The sequence below is a fragment of the Calonectris borealis genome, chromosome 2 (genome assembly GCF_964195595.1).
Source record: "Calonectris borealis chromosome 2, bCalBor7.hap1.2, whole genome shotgun sequence".
In the NCBI taxonomy this organism is placed as follows: Eukaryota; Metazoa; Chordata; class Aves; order Procellariiformes; family Procellariidae; genus Calonectris; species Calonectris borealis.
The window spans coordinates 138,412,118-138,438,017 of record NC_134313.1 but is presented as its reverse complement, the minus strand read 5'-3'; the positions used below and the strand labels follow the sequence as shown (position 1 = coordinate 138,438,017).

General features: G+C 38.1%; 1 protein-coding gene across 1 annotated transcript in view; it reads right to left on the bottom strand.

Annotated features, from left to right (window-relative positions):
* CRPPA (CDP-L-ribitol pyrophosphorylase A) overlaps positions 1-25,900 on the bottom strand; it is a 124,308-nt gene that overhangs the window by 83,882 nt on the left and 14,526 nt on the right. The window contains exon 3 of the mRNA XM_075143649.1: positions 16,192-16,341. Within this exon, the coding sequence (XP_074999750.1) occupies positions 16,192-16,341 (150 nt within the window). The remainder of the gene's footprint in view (positions 1-16,191; positions 16,342-25,900) is intronic.

The following is a 25,900-nucleotide window of genomic DNA, read 5'->3' as shown; positions in this document are numbered from 1 at the left end:
AATATGTTATTTAAAAATGCTTTTGAACTGTTGAATATTCAAAGGCATTCTAATAGGTAGTTTTGGGGACTGACTTTTTTGTGTGTGTTTTTTTGTTTGTTTGTTTTCCAAGAGTGGATGTTTGAATAAAGTGTTATGGGTGCAGTGAGATCCAGATTTTAGCATTACACCAATTCTTCTTCCCCTGCCCCCTAGGGGCATATTAGTTTGAAAATATTTTGATAACTAATATTACTTCCTAAAATGCAAACTATAGTGTTGTTGCTTAGCCTTAAACATGAAACAAAGGGTTAGAGAAAAGAGCAGCTACACAGCCTGTATCTCCCTGGTACTTACTAATAGTCCACAAGCAAACTTGTTTCCAATATAATACTTTGAACAAGGAAAATTATAAAGAAGCAGTATTTAACATTAACAATTGCTTTTACTGTTAACATGCACTATTTCACTGTATCTTTATACTGATAAAAGATTCTGAACAGATATGGGAACTTGTAACCGTACAGCAGAACAAACACAGACGCAAAAAAATTTTTCATTACAGCACTGTCATTTTCTTATTTTTTCATCATTCCTTAGTTTTATAATAAGGAAACAAAATCAATATTCTTTATGTATTAACTAAAGAAAATCTTCAGATTTGCTGCTTTACACAGGTACGTCTAAAGCCTGTATAAAGCCAGTCTTCTACACTGCTGTAACCATTGGCTGTGTTATCTTTAATCCTTTTTCCATTGTCAGCAGCAAGTGTCTCCATTTTACTCTCCCATGTAAATCCATTCTATAACAATATCAGAACACTTGCAACTAAAATGCATAACTAACAACAGCAGAGCTTTATGATTTTTCCAGATCGTTGCAAAACAAGTTTCCACTGCTAAAGTGCCACAGTACATCACAAACATTCATCATCAGGAACATTTTATTAAGTTAAAAAAGAAGCAGACACAAGCTCTTGCTGAACCTGAATTGGCCTATTTTTATCATATTTTATAAAGAATATTTTTTGCCATGTTCATTACCACGGAAACCAAAAAATGCTGAATCCAACAGTGGATTTTCAGCAAGCACTCAGCCTACAGCAATACACCGCAGCTAAATGAGAAATAACAGAAGCAGCAAACAGATGGAGGAAACACGTGAATGAGGAAACAGTGAGATTAATGTAAATTCAGATAAACTCATCTCTGAAACAATTTCTACTGTAATTATTAAAACTGCTGTGACATACATCCAGATGCAGTAGTGCTTCACAGGGCAACTGCAGCAATTTACTCCGTAACAGAATTAAGCACGCCTGTTTTTCTACAGATCTGTATCTATAACCCAATGCCTTTCAGTGCAGTAATTGCAAGTGCCCTCTCCGTACATGCCATGATTTCCCTGCACTCTACCGTCAGATCCCCTGAATACTTCCTGACCGCCCACTGAAATGTTTTGGTACTCAAGACAAGGACGACGAGCAGGATAAACGCCCCATAATTCAAGAGGATGAAGTTCATGACCTGCTACGCCACCTGGACGCTCACAAGTCTATGGGGCCGGATGGGATCCACCCGAGGGTACTGAGGGAGCTGGCGGAGAGCTTGCCGAGCCGCTCTCCATCATTTACCAGCAGTCCTGGTTAAATGGGGAGGTCCCGGACGACTGGAGGCTCGCCAATATGACGCCGATCTATAAGAAGGGCCGGAAGGAGGATCAGGGGAACTACAGGCCGGTCAGCCTGACCTCGGTGCCGGGGAAGATCATGGAGCGGTTGGTTTTGAGGGTGCTCACGAGCCATGTCCGGGACATCCAGGGGATCAGGCCCAGCCAGCACGGGTTCATGGAAGGCAGGTCCTGCTTGACCAACCTGATCTCCTTTTATGACCAGGTGACCTGCCTAGTGGATGAGGGAAAGGCAGTGGATGTGGTCTACCTGGACTTCAGTAAAGCCTTTGACACTGTCTCCCACAGCATTCTCCTAGAGAAGCTGGCGGCTCACGGCCTAGACAGGTGCACTCTTCGCTGGGTAAAAAACTGGCTGGACGGCCGAGCCCAGAGAGTTGTGGTCAACGGAGTTAAATCCAGTTGGCGGCCGGTCACGAGCGGTGTTCCCCAGGGCTCAGTACTGGGGCCGGTCTTGTTCAATATCTTTATCAATGATCTAGACGAGGGGATCGAGTGCTCCCTCAGTAAGTTTGCAGACAACACCCAGTTGGGCGGGAGTGTTGATCTGCTCGAGGGTAGGAAGGCTCTGCAGAGGGACCTGGACAGGCTGGATCGATGGGCTGAGGCCAACTGTATGAGATTCAACAAGGCCAAGTGCCGGGTCCTGCACTTCGGCCACAACAACCCCAGGCAACGCTACAGGCTTGGGGAAGAGTGGCTGGAAAGCTGCCCAGAGGAAAAGGACCTGGGGGTGCTGATTGACAGCCGGCTGAACATGAGCCGGCAGTGTGCTCAGGTGGCCAAGAAGGCCAACAGCATCCTGGCCTGTATCAGAAATAGTGTGGCCAGCAGAAGCAGGGAGGTGATCGTGCCCCTGTACTCGGCACTGGTGAGGCCACACCTCGAATACTGTGTTCGGTTTTGGGCCCCTCACTACAAGAAGGACATGGAGGTGCTGGAGCATGTCCAGAGGAGGGCAACGAAGCTGGTGAAGGGCCTGGAGCACAAGTCTTATGAGGAGCGGCTGAGGGAACTGGGGTTGTTTAGTCTGGAGAAGAGGAGGCTGAGGGGAGGCCTCATCGCGCTCTACAACTACCTGAAAGGAGGTTGTAGCGAGGTGGGTGTTGGTCTCTTCTGCCAAGTAACTAGCGATAGGACGAGAGGAAATGGCCTCAAGTTGCACCAAGGGAGGTTTAGATTGGACATTAGGAAAAATTTCTTTACTGAAAGAGTGGTCAGGCCTTGGAACAGGCTGCCCAGGGAAGTGGTGGAGTCACCATCCCCGGAGGTATTTAAATGACGTGTAGATGAGGCCCTTAGGGACATGGTGTAGTGGGCATGGTGTGTTGGGTTGACAGTTGGACACGATGATCTTAGAGGTCTTTTCCAACCTGTATGATTCTATGATTCAAGTTGCTTCTAAGTCCGCTAAATACCCGTTAAAGAACTTATGCATTGGTTGGTTCCAAGATCCCATGCGCTAAAAGGTGCATGATCAAGAAAACCAGAAGATAACAGCTGATTTCACGTTTCAGCCACGGCTCTCAGCCTGAAGGCTCTGAGGCGCCAGCTTCCTCTCATTTGGGTTTCCCTCCTCCTCACACTCGCTGATTTTTCAAAAACAATGTAGGGACTTAACATCATTGAAATCGCTATGCCTCTGTCAATTTTGATTGAAATCATGATCTTAAGGGTCTTTTCCAACCTAAATGATTCTATGATTCTATGAAATTGAACAAAATGTGCAATTAAAGGTTTAAAATATTATTGAGACAAGGGTTAAAAATGAGTAATGCTTTTAAGTATCTTTTTAATAGTAAAAGTTACAAATGAAAGAGTAATTTTGCTTCTTCCCTTTCTGGAATAAATGTTCTGGGTCAATGAACGCAGTCCACATCGCCATCACCAGCAACCATGTTCTATACTCCTGCTGTAGGCATATGAGCTCCCAAGTCAAGTCAGCTGTGCATTTTCTTCCTATTAGTCTTCTTTGAAAGCAGTTTATAATCTCTCCTTATGTTGAGGCTGAAAACAACTGTTCACTCTACACAACTTGCTGCTAGGCAGCAGGAGTCCCATAGCCAAGAATGCGGAGCACGAACACACAGGCTGGGCAACATCAAATTTGCTTTCCCTATCACTGTTTAAAGTTTCAGCTACTAGCCAAGGCTGGGGATAACTCCGCTCTTTTTTTTCTTTAAACACAAATTTGCTTGAAAAACTCACTGTCACAATATGTAAAAGTAGAAACTCAGTGGGATTCAGAAACGTATATGGATGCAGAGAACAAATATTTATATCAAAGTTTGCACTTCTGAGCATAAACTAAACAAAATCATTGTGTAAGATCTAGGAACAAAGTTCTTATGTGGATATTTCTGTCCATTTTGGACAGGTTCCTTCAACTTTCTTCTAAGTAACAAATCTCACATGATTCCGTGACCAAAAGATAGGATCTAGGACTAATGAGCTAAATTGAAAAACCCTTGTTTTCAGTGTCCCATTCTGTCAAAACTGCTAAGAAAAAATGTCATTGACTTAGATTCATCAAGGAACAACTACAACAAAAACATTGAAATAAGGCACCTAGACAATTAGAGAAGGCATCCATTTTATTGGCTGTCGTTTTCTAGCTCTGACCTCAAAATGAAACAGAAGCTGAAGTATAATAACAAGACTAGGTCCTAGCCCCAGCATCCTTAAGTGTGACTCCGGATAAAAAGAAACAGAAAGATCAAGTTTTAAAATTCTTTTGAGAAAGCGTAAGTGCTATCTTTTCTGTTCTTAAATCCATGCCTTAAGATACTTAAGAAAATCATCGGATCAACACGTGGCTTAGGGGCTGGTGCCATCGGCAGAATTTTGGCTTCTTTGATCATGGGGAGGTTTACACAGCACCGGGCCTGCTGGCGACAGACAGAGTTCAGCTGTCTCACAGGGGGAAAAGATTCTCGCGTATGAGTTGGCGAGGCTCATCGAGAGGGCTTTACACTAGGTTCGAAGGTGGAAGGGGATAAAACCAGGCTCACTAAAGAAGAGCCTAGGGGCGGCACGCCAATGTCAGGGGAGAAATCGGCAGCCCAGCTCAAGTGCATCTACACCAATGCACGCAGCATGGGCGGCAAACAGGAGGAGCAGGAAGCCATTGTGCAGCGGGATAGCTATGACTTAGTTGCCATCATGGGAACATGGTGGGACGAGTCTCACGATTGGAGTGCTGCAATGGATGGCTGTAAGCTCTTCAGAAGGGACTGGCTGCTACCGCTTCTGTCTCTGCAAAAGGAGAGGTCCAAACAAACCAATCATCCTGTAAAAGAAGTACATGTGCTTGACTTTACACTGAAATCATAAAAACCACTAATACTACTGTTTTGAAAAACCCTAGTTCTGTTTGAAAATTAGACAGAGAGCCCTAACGCCTACATATCCAGAGTAATCCATAATTCAGTCCTTCCAGAGAATGAGGTCTGCTATGTTCTCCTAGACAAATCATGATCGACCTTAGAGAGAGGGGAAAAAGTGTGTCTTTGCTATTAAGGAATAAAAACTTAGTCAAGAATAACTGGAGGTGCTTTGCCGAGGAAAGAAGGGTACCGGTAGGCACAAACAAGAAATGTCAAGGGTTGTGTCTACATTACCAATTTAGTGTGCAGGAGAGGTTCTTTTTGGTAAAAGTCTTTCCTGCATCCCTGCTCAGAATCATACAAAATGCACTTGACTATGCTGCTGGAAAGCTCAAAGTCACTTCCCTTCTGGTGGCATCAAGGTGAAAGTCATATGCAAGGGCACCTTCTAAAGCACATCATTTGCACTATGGACACAAGGTGCCTAGCAGCCAGGACTCGGCATGCATTGTGTCCATATGACTGGCAACTGAGATGAATATCACTGCTGGTGAAGTCCCAGTTGACACATACAATCCTGAAACAATAACAGATCACCAAAAATCAAACCTCAGTCTTTCAATCAGTCTTTCTCTCTTTGTGCCTCAGCAGTAGATATATTCCTAATGTTACTCCAACAAAGTCCACACAAACTAGCATAATGAAAATGAGAATACAAACTAGGTGAGAATAAACAATGGTACTGGTATGAAGATTAAATACCTGATGCAACTAAGAGCTAGTTATTAATCAGACTGACTTCATAAAACAGGTCCTGAGTAACCATGAGACACTATTGTTTTTTCTGATATCAGAATAGAACACAGCAGTAATTTTGAGCATGCAGCCGAACACAGAATTTCAGACCCCATATAATTTCAGCTTTTTTAGAAGTCATATTTTAGTTATAACGTCAAGAAGAAATAAGAAAATGCTAATATTCTATGTGACAACAGTAGTAGCCAAAATACTGTGTTAGGACTCATTGTTTACACTTTAAAAAATTATCTTGTAAATTGGAAAAATACTTGGAAAAGAGTTATATGGATAAGACAAAAAAAATCTTGTCCCAATATAGAAAACTATAGATAACTTAGGTTATTCTAAGAAAATGTAAAGAAGTGACTGTTCACATTCTCCCAGTAAAGAGATTTCTAAATATATCAAGTTCTAAAATTAAGCAACCAACAGAGAATTTAATCAGGCTTAGAAGCAGAGGTGAGCCAAATTCAAGCCAAGTTAAAATGCATTTTATTGTTAAATATTTTTGAACAGGTAAGTAAATTTTTCCACGAGTGAATAATGTTAAGAGAATCACTTCTTGAAATTATGCAAGATCATAAATGGTCCTTTTCCTTGCCTTTCGATACACTAAACTATCAATAGCTAAGAGATTAAAAGCTCTAGCATCACTACCTTGTTTTCTTCTTGGCTCTCTCAAAACAAGCAGCAGATGACAATTTAGATGGGTGGTCTCCCATAAGCTGGATACAGTGATTCTTGCTCAGTATCCAGCATTTTTTGAGCCTGTGCCAAATGGGTGATTCTGGTGGATACAGTACGCTTATCAGGGTAAATCCAGTAACACTTGCAACAATACTCTCAGAATCCAGTCTAATTTCCAACTTGAATAATTGCAGTGTGTCTCCCTAACATACACCCTCCAAATTATATCTGAAGACAAAATGCTTTTTCACTGCTACAGAGATGCCAGATTTCACCCAGGGTGTGGCAGCTTTGCACCACTGCACCAAACAGTTCCAAGAGTTAATATGTGAATTTGCGAAGTGCTTTAAGATCCTACAGGATGAGGAGTGCCATAAAATGGAAGTAATTATCCCATTAGCAAAAAAACGTTTTTTTTTTTTCTTATGCAAGGCATTAGAATTTCTCCAAACATTCTTGTGGCAGAAATTAATTAGGGCAAGGTGGGGGATTCATACAATATCCTGGCTCTACCATTGCGCCAAAGAACTAATTAAGTACAGAGCTATCTAAACTAGCATAGTTTTCTCAATAGACCACCAATCTAGCTTCAGGTTTTGAATAAATGAAAGCATGACTGACAAAATTCATTTAGTATATTTATCCTGAAAAGAATTCTGTAGAATTGGGTAGGTTCTAAGGACAGGGAAAGGGAAAAAAAAAATTTATTCCTCTAAATCTCAGGACAAAGCTGCTAGGGTAAAAAGATGCCAGACGAAGTAACTGTAAAATCTCTTTGGAAAACATCTCAGAACTACAACCTGAAGAGTGTACAAATTAGGATATTCATTTAGGTGAGGTTGACAACCCTGTGTTTAAGCACCGGTCTGTGTGCACCAGCCTGAAGATGAATAGAGAAAGGCAGACCAAAATCCTCTGCAAAATTGCATTATTAAAAAATTAGCTCCATTGCAATTTTGTATCAAAACCAAAAAACTACCAATTTTCAGCAGGAATGAAATGGAACAGAACTCAGGTTCTACTGAAGTTCCAAAGAAATGATTTTTTTAAAATGGGACTAAAACCAGAGACAAAATCCGAGCCAAAATGGACCACAACAATGAAAGGGTGCTGTTAATAAAGTAAAAACTTCTCACATAAGGAAAAATGAGATACTAGGTTTTCCTTCAACATTTAGGAGCTACACAGATTTCCTTATCAAACAATCCAATCTAAAATCCTAATGACCCATGGACAAATCAGCAGAAAGGCTTCCTTTGTTAGGTTATTTCATATGCTTAGATTGCACATTGAAAAACTCACAGATATTCTCCATCTTGATACTAGTATACAACTAATTAAAATCTATATTATTATACCATCAAAGGAACTGGAGTAGGAACTTCAACAAACTGAAATAATCCATGCTACTTTACTATTCAGCCAGGTAGGTTGACTTGGACCAACCAAGTAGGTAGTTACGCTAAAACTGTAATTACATATTACATTTCATAGGCATGGAAGTATGCTGCCTTTAGGACTCCATACAAAGAAAAGCATTGGCTTGTAGTACTGTCCTCATACAAATCCTACAAGTAGTAGATTACTATTATTTTAGCTAGCTCTTGTATAATTCACAAATCACGTCTTGATTCAGTATTTCAGAATACAGTTGATGAGAAGGAAGAAAACCTATAGACACAAACTGGAATGCAGAATCAGGAAAAAGACAACAAATATATGCCTTGATGTGGCATATATTTAGAAGACCTGAACATGTAACTACAAAATGTAAAAGCAAAGTGGGTGACCAAAGCTGAGGATGGTGGAAAAGGAAGTGGATCTCCATACACAAACACACAGAGCATATAGAAACCGCAAAATACATTTGAAGAAGAAGAAGGTAAATCGATCATCCTTACAACATAATACACTTAATAAAAGATGTATGATGCTTTTTTAAAGATGAAGGCCAAGAAACAACCCATTACGAGCTTATGATAAAATCTATATATCTTACCTACTTTTTGTCATATGTTAAAAACAATGGTGATCTCTTTTACACTACAAAACCAAACAGCTCTGACCCATATCACCAATGCATGATTGAACAGCATCAGGCAAAACATTTTTTTCTGCAAGTGAATGTTTACAGGAGGTAAATATTAAGCTGTTCATCTTTGCCACAACTTAGATGCCTTGGCATACACAAATTTTCACATTTGGTGAATGTTAAAAAAAAAAAGTTGAGGTGCCTTGAATATTCAGTTATCTTTAGTCTTAGCAAGGAGGTGAGCAGTGGTTTTTTCCAGGATTCCAGCATTAGACTTAAATGCCCAAATTCTGCCTCACTTACATTTTGACCTTCAGCCCTTTTTCTGAATCTGACCCTTGCTCCCAAAGTTGCCAAGGTTTTAGTCAACAATTTGTCCGCTACTGTTCATTTAATCGCCTGTTGCTCCTGGCAATGTTAATTTGACAGACATTGATTTCTTTAACAAAGAATGAACCCACAGGAAAATCCCCAAATCAGTCTAGACATTTTGCCTGGAAGGTCTTGCCTGACCTATGCCAAAATATTACTAAACTGCTACAGCTGACTCCACTTCCCCACTACAGAGGATAATAAAATGCTTCACACATGTTTGAAGAAGAATCCCAGTAATGTTGTGCCCTTTCAAAAAGCACTTTAGAAGTTTATAAAATCCACATGGAATACACTCCCTATTATTTACATACAGAAAAGACAATACTTTGAGCAAATACTTCTACAATGGGCCTAACAATAGCCAACTTCCTTTCTTACCCTGGCAAAATCTTTCCTGAACATTCTCAGGGGTTTGTTAGATGAGAACAATTTTGGGATTTCCTTTTCTTCTACTAAGGACCAGGTTGGACAGCTTGCAGAATATCTCTTCTCCCCATCTCAACCCCATCTGTGGACATCTTCTAATGATTTTTTTGGGGAGTGGAAGAACATCTGCCTCCCAGAATTTAGCATCAAAGTATTTGCATGATTCTCCATGACACACTATTATTTTGTATCTTGTCATTACTATGCTTATATACAGCAGCTCTCTCCTATGCAGGCAGATGCTGTAACGCCCCATAAGTAAATGTGATTGCTTATTATCCAAAAAGTGGGTAATGTTGGATATTAACAGATGTATTAATTCAGTGTAGTCCCAAAAAGTACTAATCTCTACAGAGTTTCTACACAGATTAGATAGAATCCCTAAGGTCAGTCTGTTCTGTGTGGATATCTGTAAGGAGGTTATAGACATGCCTCAGAGAAACATCTCTAAACATGTCAAAGCTCATCTTCCTTCAATGAATATCACTGCTTCCTGTTCCTATTTTTTTCTTTTTATGTCAGCTTCATTCTTCTGACTAGCTAAATATAAACTTCCATAATGTACAAAAGGTCTACTATCAACAGATGATTAAGCTAACTACATATGCAATACAAACACCCCAAAAAAATGGTGTAGCTTTCGTGGTGAATTTTCCAAGGTACAGAAGATCTTGAGGCTAACTGTAAAACAACATATAAAAGATTACCAGAAAAAAAATTGTGTATCAAAATTATTTTTTAAAATTAAGATTGTTATAAACCTATCACTCTATCTTTAAATAGTGATCAGACTTTGCCATGCCATCCACATGTGAAGGATTCCTGCAGAAAAGCCTTCTAACATGTCCCACACTTTCTTCAGCTGTCTGTAGCTCTTCCCTCTTACAAGGTCCTCGGCTTCACCAGACTGGTCACATTGGTGAGCAATTCTACTGTATCCCCAGCATGCATGCTGACAACTCTCTAACCATCGTATCATCTTCCCTAGGCTTTTTGTTTACATCTCCGACATAGAAGCTAGTCAGGATCTTCTACATGCCACTCCTCTTCTGCTTTCATTTTCAGTTGTTTCTCTGCCAGATCAGGAAAGACAAAGTCTTTTAGTTATTTCTGCTACCTTCCTTACTTTGGCAGATACATTTCACATACACAATGCTTTGTTAAGTTTGGGTATTTCAGCCTTTGTATATTGTGGTTGTGTTACTTTGTACACTAACGTGACGTGACACAACAAGATGCTTTGTGTTAAGACAAAAGATCTCTAAGATCTCTCTGCATTTCACAATATGTCAGAAACAGGTATTACAGAAATCAGTGTCAGCCTACTCTGATTAAATGAAAAAGGTAGTCTACCTGACTTCCTGATACTCTAATTCCTTAAAAGATACTGCTCCAGGGGAACACTTGACTTCTAGTAAGTGAAGTCTTCCTCCCACCCTCCTCCCTCCTACTTTGCATTTGCTCCTAATTAATTTAAAAAGCTGAACAGAAACATGAAACTATCTTAAGCAAAAATGAACAAGTCTAAGGAATTTATCCTTTATTTGCTATCTTTGGAAAGGGTGGATTTTCAATTAACACTTAAACTTTTCTGATTTCCCTTAGGGCTGATAAGAATAGAAGAGAAACATGGGTTTCCAAAGATCAGGAATTTAATTCTTATTACCCTTAAAAAAAAATTAAAAAAAAAAAAAATCCAACTGGCTGTTTGTGTCCCAGGTAGGTTAGAACTGAAGTAAATCACAGGTTCTGCAATTTTACAACTTTTCCACAGGCTTTAGTAGAGATTCGCATTTTTTATTTTAAAAAGTTTAACTTGTTCACTACTAATATTTACTGAAGGTTAGCAGTATGGTTCATTACATTGTGCAGGAAACAAGAACTCAAATTAGGACATGCCAGAACTGAGAGCACTGAAGCAACATTACGTTTATCCCCTTAACACATTTATATGGCCTTTTACCCAACATCCCAAGGAAAACCCCTGGCTAAGGTAAAGCCTCCTGCCTGCGAGATACCACACACATTAAAAATACAGTTCTTCCTCCCCTTGCAGTTGTTTGCATCTGTCACCTGTCCACCTTGTGTCAAGCATGCATCATACAAATAAAAGCTGTAACTTTTATAAATTTTATAAATTTAACAAATTGAAGAGCATGAAAGCAGTGCTGTACTTCATAGGAATATGAGGTGAGGAGGCATATATATGATGAGTGACACAGTAGCACTAACAGGCACATGTAAAGATGCCTGTATAATTCATCCTTTTTTCACCTCAGGACCATCCCAAATTCCAAAGGCCTACTACAAAGTGGAGGCATCAGAATACTTCACTGAAATAGAAGTAAACAGCTGTTTTCCCATGCTTCATATAACCAACTGAACACAGAGACTTGCAACAGAAGGCATTAAGCAGTGTTACATACAGGGGTAGGTGCCTGTATCTGCCAAAATGCCATTATGCCTATTCATTTATTATAGCTAAGTGCTCTATCTAATGACACATAAGTCAGAGTAGTGAGACCTTTTAAGATCAAGACATCATTTTAGCTCCACTGGCTGTTGCAGGCTCTGAACAGTTGCTTAATTTCAGTATTGACTTTAAAAGTTTTTAGTCTGGCTTATGTGATGTCCAACACAGGGGTCAAGAGGTATCCTGAGTTAAAAGTCAAATGTATAACAATGTAACAGAAACTTTATAAAAATGTTAAAATCAGTATCACTATTCTAGAATGGAAGAAGCTGCTATTTCCTGAAGAGTGATCTTCTGATCCTGCTGCATTGGAGCAATTATCATTTGAGATAGAAGAATACTGAAAATCTTTCCCTTCCCTGTTGCACCTCCACTACCTGCTGCATCACAAAAAGGCAGACACAAAGTATTCCCAATTCTTCTTTCACCAAGAAACAACAATGGTTCTCAAACCACTTGCATTCCCGCAATAAAAAAGTAAAAATATGGGAGATCTGAATGTCTTTTTTTTTAACTCTCAAGCATATACACAGATATATTAAAAAAAGCCATTTCCACCACTAACTGATGTTAAAATTGATGCTAACTGAAAAAGTCTGAGGTTCTTTTTAAGGAAATATTTTCATAAATCTATACTATTGTTTCAGTATGGTTAAAAATAAATTATTCAAAATTAACCATCAGAAGACCTAGCAGTATCCAGTACCTCACCAACATTTTCTGAATTGCTCTTCCCATTTTAGATTTATTTACTTCTCCAGGGATTAAAAACAAACAAACAAACAAACCAACCCTACTTTGCAGGTAGAAGTCCTTGGCTACCTTACAATAGCAGAGTAGAAAGATGAAGTAATTTCCCCATCAGGCTCAAGAAACATTATGGAATTGTGAGAGGAGGACTGTCCCAAAGAACAGAAGATTTCAAGTTAATACACCTAGCAAAAGGAGATGCAATTAGTGCTAACAAGAAACCCTTTTGAAAACAATATAATGAATACCTTCTCACAGAACCTAATTCTCTCACACAACACAAGCAAAAATTAGAAACACAACGGAAATTATTTCATAGCATACTTCAAAGGTAATGGATGGAATACTTAACCCTGTTTCTGGGTAACTGACCAAACAGACTCTAATTTGATGTCACTTCCAGACCAACATTTTTTCTTTTTTTGACAAAGTGGTTGTAATAAGGAAAACCCAAAGCCAGAAAAATCACATTAAAAAAATAAAAGTACTGGGTTTTAACCTTTGAAAAGCCCTGTTAAAGGGGGTTTAAATATCAGATATCCAAGTGATGAAGAATGTTTGTTTTAATGAGCTCTCAAAGTCATTACAAAGACAACGGAGTGCATGCAATTTTTGAGCAACAAAATTTAAAAGGTTTCAACAGCACTACTATAAAGCTGAAGAGTTAATAGTTATGATGTCAGAAATCTTAACATCGTCACAGTTAAATCAGAATGCAACATATATCTGAACAAAGAAGATCTGTTTGGAATATGTATGTTCTACGCAACAGAGAAGAGGTAAAAGTGAAAACTAAATTGAGATCCAGCACACAAAAATGAGATGCATCACAATGAAATGCATGCAAACAACCTGACTGAATGTCCTCAAAATCTGTGCTGGATTTTTGGCACCAAAAGCAAAGGGAATTCACTGTAGTATACATATATTTTAAGACAATATTGTAAACCAATCTTTGGCATTTGTTCTATCTACTTCAATTAATTTTATGTACAAGGCATGTATTTTTCCCAAATCATTACTATCATTTTTTAATCAAGCAAGAAATGGAAAAAGTTTTCTAGGGAAATTACTTTTAATTTGGTAACCATCATACAAAAGTATTTTTACGTATTTTAATAGGGTTAATAGCTTATTCCTTTCTAAATACATTCAAAATGGCAATAAAAGGAGAAGGAGCACTAGTCTGCTCTGCCCAGATTGGTACCAGACAAGAAGTGCAAAAAAAACTATAGATGGCAAACCTGTAAGAATCAGAGAACTGACCTTTAATGGAATGTTGCAGCTTAGTGGTCAAGATACTCAGAGATCTTACATTCATGAGAAAGAACACATCTGGAAGTAAACTCACTAAATCTACCTACTCACATCAGATGATGCATTTAAATAACATAGAGTTTAAAAGCAGTATTCCACATTACCCACCCTAACTGAAAAGCCTATGTTATTTGAAGCAATAATTCAAATGGACAGTTTCTTTCTAAGGAACACATGTTTGACTGTTGTTTTTCCTCACACTGTTGTTGCATAAAGGTCACAACTGTATAAAATACACAGGAGTGGGATCATGATCCCATGCTGAGTCAGCCAAACTGAATTTCATTCCCAGCTTTGTGAATGACTTGCAACATGAGTAACAAAATTATTTTATCTTTTTTTGTTCATCTGTACAATGATACTTACCTACTTCACCAAGTTGTTGTGGGAACTAATGATGGGTATGTTAATATTTAGGAAGCATCATAAGCTGCATCCACCCCTACAAAAATCTGTCCTACAGTAGCTTGACTAAGTTTTTCAGGACAACAATTATCTATCTTTTTTATTTGTTTGTACAGTTCCCAGAACAATAGGGTCTTAATCCTTGACTTGGACAGCTAGGCACCATTGAAACATAAATAATTAGCAAACAATATGAGTTGAGAGGTTTAGTGAAGTGTTATCCTTCCCAGAGCTCCAAGGCACAGAGCATTTAAATGACCAGAATTTAGCCAATGCAAAGGGAACTGGGGACAAGGAACCATAGCCTTGGTTGCTTGCTAACAACTTTGGTGGCTTGTTCTTGAAAGAGCAGGGATACAAAAAAGACGACTGATGGAATGCATATGCAAGAAGAGAACACTATTCAGAGGAGCATAGGGATTGCAAATTTAGTTGCCTTTTGAGCAAGGCATTTAGGGGAAAAGCTTTTTATGTATTTGCCAGCTCTACTGTATCTGCAAACTAAGAGCAAACACAGTAGGAAAAAAATAGGGGGTTGTTTTTGGGGGGGTGGGGGTGAGAAACAACACATAAACATGCAATTTGCCAAAAGAGATACACATCAACAAGAAAGAAACAGTTGTATAACCAACAGTAGCTGTTGTCTCTTGAGATGTGTTCTATGCACATATATGCTGCCTTTATCACAAGTATGCCCACTACATTCAAGCTAGAATCTCACTTAGAAGTATCAGCCATGTTATCATACACAGCAAGAACATCCCCCTGCCTCCCATCAGAAGTAAAAAGGTTGGAGCTAGTCCAATCACTTGAGTAGCTCTTCATCTTGGACAGCCCTTCATCTTCAGCATCTAAGAATAGCTTCAAGTATCAAGCATAAAGGGTATGACATAGAATTTGTGCCAACATTTCTAAGTAAAACAATTACTGAACAACTAAGCAACTGTTTCTTCTTCATTGCCTGTCCACGCATTTGTTCTGTTGTTGGTGATTTCTAAGCTATGTACTCTCTGAAGGTAGATATCAGTAATCTGGGCTTGTTCACTCTAGAAATGAAAGACTGATGGGAAGCATGACTGTCAGCATTACTGGAGTAAAAAATAATTCCTTCCAAGTGACAAATGAAGAAATGCTCTGCTTCCAGTCAGTCTGGAAGATACCTGGAGGACAGGCAATTTCCACAAGGTGATGAATGAAAAGGAAATAGAATGCTGAGACGAAAGCCTGGAGTGTTTCCAGTAAACTGTGAATGCAGGGTGGGGCAAACGAAAGCAGTCTTCAAGAGGTATAAAGGCAAAAGAGTCAGGGTTTAATACACCACCCACAATTTTTATTTTCCTAAATAAAGATTATTTTAAAGCAATATATTAGGAAAAAAATGGATAATTACCACAGAGACTAAATAAATATTATTTTCAGCCACTAATCAAAATATATATTATACACAAGCAACATGAAACAAATTAAACACTTATCTAGCTAAATGTATCAAGTTAATATTATCCCAATATTTTAGAACAGCCTGTATCCCATCATATTATTATATAATGTCATTATTACACTGTGCATCCAAAACTCTTTGATACTCTCAGTCAACAATACATACTTAATACGTACCTAATTTTAAACACATTAACCCACTCATTTAAGTGATCTATTTAATGCACAATAAAAATTAAATCAAATCTGTCTTTCTAATAGTTTAGACCCCTCACCCCCTCTTGTATTTGGCAGTTTGATAATTGAAAAACTTGAATAGATTAGAATGATAAAGCATTTTCATCAAAAGACTACAGAGAAGTAATACGCAAACAGTTTGATGTGATTTGAAACAGACACTGAATCTCTATTTTTGAAAGAGGAGAAATAAAGTTATCTTTTTTTTTTTAACTAAAGTAAATGGAAAAAAGTCTTAGAAAGTCTCAAAGTCTTACCTGTTGATATGCTTCATAGATTATATCAAACAAGAAAGCCTGCGGCATTTCACTCGCTCTATACCTGGCACGTTCCAATGAGTGGTCTAAACAGCCATCTGCAGCAGAGGCAATAACAGTAGAAACTAGAGGACGAATTGCTCCTGCTGCCTGTCGAACAAAACACAAAGAGAGGCCTAAATGTTATTAATATTAATGTATATCAGATAGTTGCAGTCAAAAAAAGTAAGAGCTTTAAAATACATTTTCTACTTATTTATCTTTTAGGTATCTCATAATGCACAAGTCATATACTTAGTCAGCATGAGACTTTTAACATGAATATACCAACGGAAGGCTATATAAGTACACACTGAGGACCAATTTACAAAAAGAAAAAAATCTTAAGTCCTTCATAAACATCTACTGCAAATACATGTACAGATCTGAGATGCTCGTTTTTCAGACTTTCTTCTACATACATAGTAGGTGGTTTCTCTGAGGACAGTTCTTAGGCCTATTCAGATATCAAACAGCAGGAGACACACCTGAGAGGTCTTGACAATCCACAACACCTATTGCTTTCACAGATTTCAATTTGGCTAAACTGCTCAGAAATAAGCAACAAGAAAAGTTTCAGAAAATTGAGCTTGCTCCTCCGTGTTGAATTCACCCGGTGAAATACTGAACAACCACACTTACCAGTGAAATCACTGGGAAAACAGTATGTACATCAGAAAGTATTCAATATCCAGCAGGACTGTGCCCCAGAACAGATATTTAAATTGTTATATTTCCGTTTTGGTTTTGCTCAGATTTGAAACCAGTTAAACACTTATCTTTGATCTTTTCGTCAATATATAGTATTAAAGATCTATGGCATCTCTGAAACAGAACTCCCCTAGCTGGTTTTAGTCATTTTGATACCAGAAAGTTACCCACACTTCATCAGTCACTTATCAAATGTTCACATGAACTTTATATGAAGCTAAAGGCAATTGGGACAAGAGTTGTCCATGCAACAATGAAGAAGAGGATGCAATGGCAGAACATTGCTTATCAAGCCACAGGGCAAAATGCATGCTCCCTAACAATGCTAACCACTGAGAATGGCGTCCTTACACTATATCGTTTATTATCTATTTTTAAGAATAATAAAAAAGAATAATTGGTGCTGTTCCAAAGCAGTTGGAATTATCCAACATCTTAAATCAGTATACCTAGAAAACCATTCCCAATGGTGAATTCTGACACTTATCACTGCGGCCACACAAGATCTTCTGAGGTCTAGTGACCTTTGACAGAAAAGAAATAGATCACATCACATAAAATGAGAGCACTGTTATTGTTGATTTCATTTATCTTGTTGGCAAATCCTGCCCTTGTACATAAAAGTCCTGTCCATTCCTACAAGATTTCTGACCTCAGATAAGCATACAGTGGCAGAATGACACACCAAAAGTGAGCCCAAAGCTTTTTTCCTCTCTGAAGAGAAAGAACTAGCTGTCTTCCCTCCCCCTTTCACACTACTGAACAATAAAACAAAGAGGAATGCAGTCAGCGTGTTGAGCACTTTATGAGCTCTAAAATACAGCTTCTTAGTTCATTCTTTTACAGAATGAGGACAGATTTCTGATATGCATGAGCTACCGGGGCAGGGAGAAGGGAGAGAAAAGATTCAAAAGATTCATATGACAAGAGAAATATCTGATCCACATTCTCAAAATCTGAAAAGCGCTTTTTCTTTCTAATACGTGGGAAGAGATATCTATATAAAACACTACATGGAGCAAAACACTATCATCCAAAGACAAAACATGGTACGGAAAAATCAGTGAGAACTCTGAAATCACAGCAGAACTGTCTGTAAAGGACCTCGAGAGGTAAGCTAGTCCACCCTTCTGTCCTAGGCAGGATCAATTTTACTTCTATAATAGAAAACACAAACTGATAAAACTAAACACCGCTATAATTTTAGTAATACGTCAATGTATTAAATGAGGAGTAAATTTAACAGATGTACTTTGAGGAAAAGCTGTGCATCAGCAGAAGTAGAGAGACTAAATTATCTGCAACTTGTCCCCTCTCTATTTCCTATGATTCCAGGACATGGATTATTACCTCTATATCCCAGATGCTGGGCATTTGGACTATGTTATTTTGCTCTGCCGTCACATTTTAATTGGTCACACACACACAAAAAAAATTGTAAAATTAGAAGGTCATGGGAAAAGAGACAGAGCAGCATGCTAGCCACAGCTTTTCTGTAATTAGTTAAGTCTATTTGAATTTTTTTTTCTGAAACAGTTACCATTCCAGAAAACCAGTTAGCAAAAGAGGATTTCTTAGGCTGATCCAATATTTTATTACAGTTTTTAACAATCATGTCCTGTTACATTTTAAGCATAAACCAGGCCAAGAGAATACAATGTGACTTGCGTAACCAAATCTCACAAGTGAAACACGCACTCTGAGGAACAAAAAACCAAACTGCAATTCTAAATAAAATTGAAATACTCAAAATTATATTCTTAAAAGAGCTCTGAAACACATTGTTTTCTTGACATCTGGTTTATTGCACAATAAAAATTCATGAATGTCTGTATCTGTATCTTTGTGACAATACTGAACCACATCTCCTGCTCTGCTGAGGCCTAGCTCTTCCAGAAGATTCAGGAAGATCTAATTTCTAATAAATCCAAACACGTCATTTTTTAAAACCCCCAATTAACTTCTCAATTGAAAGCTTCATGGCACCTAAAATTTAACAAATGGCATTTTTCAAACAACTACAGTTTTGTTTTACATTACCCCAGAACTGAGTCCAGTGTGGCAGGCTGAGTTTCTCACCTGTCTTCCCTCCATTTCAATAAGAAATCACAAGTTGGGCACAATAAGATGTCTTCTGCAGCAAGTCTACTCAAACTATACCTGACACTAACAGAAAACATGAAGTTTAATACAAAGAGTAAGATTTATGGGTGACTTCTGATCATGCGAGGGAAAGAAATTCTAACTATGTACACAGTAACAGGATAACTAGAAGTCGTTTGATTAAAAAAAAAAAAAATCAGCTTTTATTCCAAAAAAGGACAACTCAGTCTGTGACTGCTCTACGCCCTAAAAGCAGAATGCAGAGCTCTAGTACTTACTAAAGCCAGGAAGCTTCTACTGCACAGAAAACCTTCATATGATGAGCAGCTGGGGTCCAAAAGCTGTGAACCCATGAGCTAGAGCATACTTGCTAAGGTGTAGCACTGAGTTGAAACCTTAAAATCCTGACACAAGATACAGAAACTGGTTGTTTGTTTTGCTCAGTACTGGCTCACCTTTCTGCAGGACCTTCCTCTGTCTCAGCACACACACAGAGGCTCCCTTAACCAGATGATGTGACCCAACACAGGGCTGAGTTTACCACCTCAGTGACACAAGAACTACATTAGTTCCTAAGACCACTTTCAGACTAGGTGAAACTGGGATCAAACAAAGGAAAATATTGGCCTGTGTATGCCCTGCATTGTTTTCATATGGGACAAGAGAGCTGAGTCCCTAACACAGGAAACCTTGCATCTGCAGTACTTCTGGCGACATTCTCTAGTTGGCATACACCGACACAGCTGCCAAACCCAAGCTGGATTACACAAACCTCACTGCACGTGCTTCTGCTTCCAAAACTGGCTCATGGGTATCTTCACTGATGGTGTAAACATAACATTTGGCATGTAAAAACAGAAGAACTGAGCTACGGATTTTGTTCTCATATACACTGCAAAGAGGGGCACAGTTTAAGATGTATGGCTCGTTCTGCGGTACTTCCTTCTGGTTAGTGCAAGCGTCCTCCCCATGCAAGCACAAAGCTTTTTCCGAATTCCACTCCTAGCAGTCTTGCAATGAACTGAAAGAGGAATTTAGGTACTTAAGACGTGGCTACAGACTACATTTTTTAGTTCAGAAACTTAAACATTAGGGCACAGTAAGGCCAATAATACAATAAGGTACTACGGTATCTAAAGGGGCTTTTGCCCCTGATGGCTGTGGGTTGTAAGTGAAGAACACAATCATCCAGCCAGTCTACATCTATTCAGTTACACTACCAAATATTTTATTCTTTGCAAGGAATTTCCATGTTGTTTTTCTGGTTATAAATCAGTAACAAAGGACCATTTCCATATTAGTAAAGAGAGTCTCAGATATTTTAATTGTATTTGTTCTAATTTGAGCAGCTTTGACTTGCTATTTATGTCAGGAATGTACAGGTATTTGGCCCGGCTCTCAGGCAAGAGGTTCAGACACGAATTTAAAAAAAATTAATAAAACAAAGAAAATCTGTCCTGATTTAAAATTATAAGTACTTGCTAATGTCACTATAAGTTTTACAGATCTTTTTTACACTTTGAATTAGCCTACTGCAAAATACAAATCCTGTGAGTCTAAGCAAGTGCCTGGGTCTTATACTATTTCCCTACCCAGAGCACTCATCTTCCAATTTCTAATCATTTTGACCCAGATCTCAAGTAGATTTGCTTTCAAAATCATACACAAAATGCATCATACACCCTTCCTGAATGTTAAGTGGATAATTAATGGATAGTTAAACTGAATTTCTTTAAATGTCCACTTTACAGCCTTCAAGCCACTCCACTTCAAAGACAGTCAAGCACTAGTTTTGGTGAACCTAGCATGTCCAGGAAATGCATACACTTCTTTCTCCCGTTTTTGCATATTTTGTTAAATAAATTAGTTAAAGTATCAAAATATCTGTGGGCAAGCTCTTAAAATAGTCTTTCATAGCATAACAGAGATTGAAACAAATACTGCAGACAAAATATTGGAACGAAAAACATCCTTTTAATCTATCATTTCCTTAAAGCAATCCTAAAATGTCTTGAATGCAGAATTCCATCAATTTCAGTGAAGTGACAGACTGGTATCTCTCAGAAGCAAGCTCATCCATCCATCTGCTGAAAACTGAACCAGTCGCTAGATGCTTTTAGAAACAACAGGTGTCTTTTATAAGCCATTTTAAACAGCACAAATCAAAAACGTTTACAAACAGGTTCTAAGTTTTGTATTCAGTTTTTTGCATAACTGCCTAGAGCATAGCATTCAGGATTTAAAGATTCGATGGTGACTGAAAAAAAGGTAGAGAATGAAGTGCATCACACAGGTCAGTAAAATAGGGTATCGTAAGTATTTTCAATAGATTCAAGGTGTACTAATCCACTTTTCCACTAAACAGCAACACTAAAATCACAGAGTTTTGCATTAATCTTATAAAGCTCGAGGGCCTTAATGGCTGCTGCATTGTTATCCATACGGAGAAAAGTTGGACAGGAAGCACAAAATTCATTCGTGCAGGCTTCATTTCCACAGCCCTCAGTTAACTGGTGGTAGTAGCACTCTATTAGATGCTTTGCAGCTGCTCGCTTCATTCGGCTAGTTTCAATGTTTTCAGAGTGAGGTTCTCCTGGTGATCTTTTACAAGCTGTGGCCATTCGATGACATCAGGGTGATCACAATTTTGAGTCACTGATTAAAAATGAGTTGTCCCATTTTATCATACTTTTATTCTGACAAGAAATTTTTAGATGCATGTATTCAATGAATACATAACCAGAGTGTGTTTTAAGATCAGACAACACAGTCAGTTCAAGGAGAGTAAAATCCAAGCGGTATTGATGACACTTTTTATTACAAAATGAAGTATGAATGTTTAGGCCACAGAAGCCTACACACAACATAGCAACCTGGCTTACACAATGCAGTGTAGCTTATTTTTACTGAATAGTCAGAAAAACTGAAAATACTCATTTTATTTACAAAAAAAACAGAATCCATTAAAATTTCCAAAAGGATTGGCGGTGGGGGGCAGATTAAGCTGCAAGCAAGAAATTGTCCAGGTTACAAATACCCCCAACACACAGTGCATTATTCAGATGAGACCAACACTCCACATCTAGAATACAACCTACCAAGAACAAGTTATCAAAGAGCCAGAAGCTTCAAAAGAGCATGAAAACCAACACATCTGCATCACTGATCTGGTAATTTTTGGTAGCCAAAGTTGAAACAGAACAATGCTAAACAGCTGCAAAGCTCAACAAGTTGAATGATACAGACTAGGAAGAGAAAAAAAGATTGCAGTGGCACAAAATCCTTACAAAAAATACCACAACTACAATTCCTTTTGTTTTACAACAGTGTGGCAACAAGCTCAGACAACCACAGATCCTGCAGGCTGGCATACTAAAAAAAAGTATGCTATTTCTTGGCACACCCCTGTCCCCAGTACGCCCCAAGTACTAATACAGACCCACAAAGTTCACTTACACTGCTAATTTGCAACCCTGAACTTCAAGTGACTGGGAATCACAGCCTAAAACTTTACAGAGTCTAGCCCTAAATGAGCAGACTCTCCCATCCCTCTAGCATGACTCCCTTCTACTTTTTAATTACACCAACAATACTTTTCTTCTCCATTCATAGCCTCTGTCTCCCGTGAAATTCATTTTCCCTGTGCTTTCTATCTTCTCACCTGTCTAGTAGCATTAAGTAAATGTACATTTTATATTTCAATCATCCTAACTGCATTAGATTCAATGTTTTAAAGTTACTTAGGAATAGGCCTGATGGCAAACACATACAAGCATAGCTTATGAGTGCCATCTTTAAAAGAATGTCCCTATTCTCATGTTTTTACATGTTTTCTCAATATTCATATTTATTAATTTTAATTCTTTAATCAGAGTTGTTTTCAACTCTGACAAGCAAAATAGTACTGAACCAAGACTCCCAAATAATTTAGTCATGCTGCCTTAGAAAAAATAAATTTGTCTGGCATATATACACTGGAAATAGAAGTATATTAGAAATGTATTTTCAACACTTCAAAGCAGCTGACTTCTTTGAAACTGTATGCTGAAGATTGTTGGGCTAGTCACACTTAGTAGGACAAATACATCCATCTTGGAACTCCATTAAAGTCAACTTTGTACAGCTGAATTTGGTAAATACACAAACAATTTTATCTTGCTTTTCCATGAAGAAAAAGATTGCATTAAGACACTGTTCAACTACACAACAATAACAATCAATGTTAATTTAGACAAGCTAGGTATCTAACAGTTTACAAATATGTCCTGGGCTGTTTTTTATTAGGTGAAAGATTATTTATATGTTACCAAACACTACCATCTCCTAAGGATTTCAGTATAAATTAGGTCTGGCTATGAACCAACGAAAGAAGCTCAGAATAACTATGATTAATTTCTTCTCATTTTATTCCATCAAACTGTTTCCACATGTTACTACAGGGAAAGTATTCTTTTACACAGATCAAACTACTTGCCATGAAGGGCATTCACAGCCATCTACAGTATGAAAAAACACAGAAATAAACACAGTATCTGTGATGCACGAAACAGGTAGAAACATGTATTTCTATTCAGACATCTGCACTCAAACTAATTGCATCTATCGTAATCAACATGCTTCAGCCATACTCAGTAATTATCACTTAAGTTAGAAGAATTGTCTCTACTGAAATATTTCTTATTTCAAATTTATCAAACAGAATCTTCAAAGCAAAATTCAAAAACTCAATTATAAGATTAAAATATTTCACATATTTAAGAGGATTTTCTTTACAAATCTTTTATATTGTAAATCTGAAGTGGAGAATATCTAATAAAATAAAGTCATATAACTATCTTTGTAAAATAAAGCAATTAGAGAATTTCTTCCAATGCACATTCAAGGTATCGCATTGAAATATCGCATCTTTTTTTCTTATGTTTCTTTTTTTCTTTTCCTTTTCTGCATTTTGTATGTAGCTGTTGTCTAGGGCCACATTTTATCTTCTCTATAACCAAAAGTTGTAATCTATGAGAAGTTTTATGATTCCGCTGCAGAGATGGAAGACTTAGAGTGTTTCCGCCTCCAACCTACAGAAATCCTAGCAAAACAATTCTGTTTGGGTGGAAAAGATTGGGGCCTAGACAAAGTAATGACACAACTATAAGCTACCACTCCTACACAGAAGTACAGATGATAACTACAATTTGGCTATATGTGCAAAGTTTTCTAAACTTAGGTATGAACACGTTCAAGCCCAAACTAGCCAAACTTCCAAACTGAAGTGATTCAAGCCTGCACATAGTCCACAGAGTTCATAACCTCATTCTGCACCCAGAACCCACCCACTTGCTGTACAGCAAGGCAAGGCAGCAGTCTGGCTGCATGGGTTCAACTCAAACCTATCACCATCTGCCCCCATAACTCCTTCTGTTAATGTCATGTCCAAAAGACCCCCCCAAACCAGTACCTCAGCTGCACACGTCTCTTGAAGGACCAAATATGGCATGCAGTCAGGTCTACAGGACAACCAGGATGACTCAGTAAAGAACAGCAGACCACAGTAAAGGTAGAGGTACTCTCATTACCATGCAGAAACACAAATTTGAGTCCAGGGCATATCATACTTTCACCCACACTCACCCATGACTCACCCACACTCACCCACGCTCAATCCAGACTCTATCTACCATGTGTCATAGACATGACTTGTGGCAGTGCTGTGTGGGGACAGGATTCCTTCTACCTATTTCTTCTACCAGCAAACAAGTACAATCCGCAACCTGGGATGGGTATCCATTAGAGATTAAGGCTGGAGAAAAAAAAGGTTACCTTCTTTTTGGCAGGTATCTTCCTTTTTTAAAACAACAAGAATAATTCTTATTTTGAATTTTTTTTTTGGGGGGGGGTGGAAATAATCAAAATTCATAGTCACTATAGGCACACCGTCTTTGATTCTCATTAGTGAGATACCCACTAAAACTTCTTCTATGTAGGCAGTATCACCAACCAGTCCAATTCCAGCTATCTTGACATATTTGTACTGGCAGCTTTTAACCGCCCAAGGACAGCACTGGTTAAAATGTTAAACAAGCCTGGTGTAATACAGGTATTAAACCTAACCATCATCCAGACAAAAAGAAGGTTAATTAGAACAGATGTAAGGAGTTTTGAACACTATGAGAAAAGGCTTGTATGCTAAACTTCACCTAATTTCCTTAAAGTCTGTTTACCCAGCTGGCTAGGAGCAACAGTCGAACTCACTAAAATTGGGCACATGTTAATCTTAAACCAACACCAGGAAGGAAGAAGTTATAATTGTGTTTATTCCTAGCTGCAAAAGAGGGGATGTTTAATCAGAAATTTAATACACACTTTGATCCAATGTTAATGAGCTGACACTATGTTGTACATTGAACTGACTTCAAAGACACAGGATGCCTTAAACAAATGTAATGTATATTTATGACACTGTTTAAGAAAAAGAAAACATTTCTTCTAATGAGGTCCCCTTTATCAGAACATACTATCTAGAGTAACTGGGGATAGTAGATGTACATCAAGACATGTCAGAGCCCCAATTAGCTACAGCAAACTAAAGAAGATTACCGATAACATAAACCGTTGCTCAAAAATTAGACTGCACATGTTCTTTTTTACTTTACATAATTTCTGTTCTTTTGTATTTAAAGCATATACCTCTCAGTGTCAGTAAATACCGTTTTGAATCGACAACATGCTAAATTCTAAATGTTATTCTGTGGAAAAAGTAAGATTTCTCAAAGAAAATCAAAGATATTCCCCTCAAAAAGACAGGATATCCTGCAAGGACAGGACAATAGGAATACGCAACTGAAAATACATATATGTGGTGGAG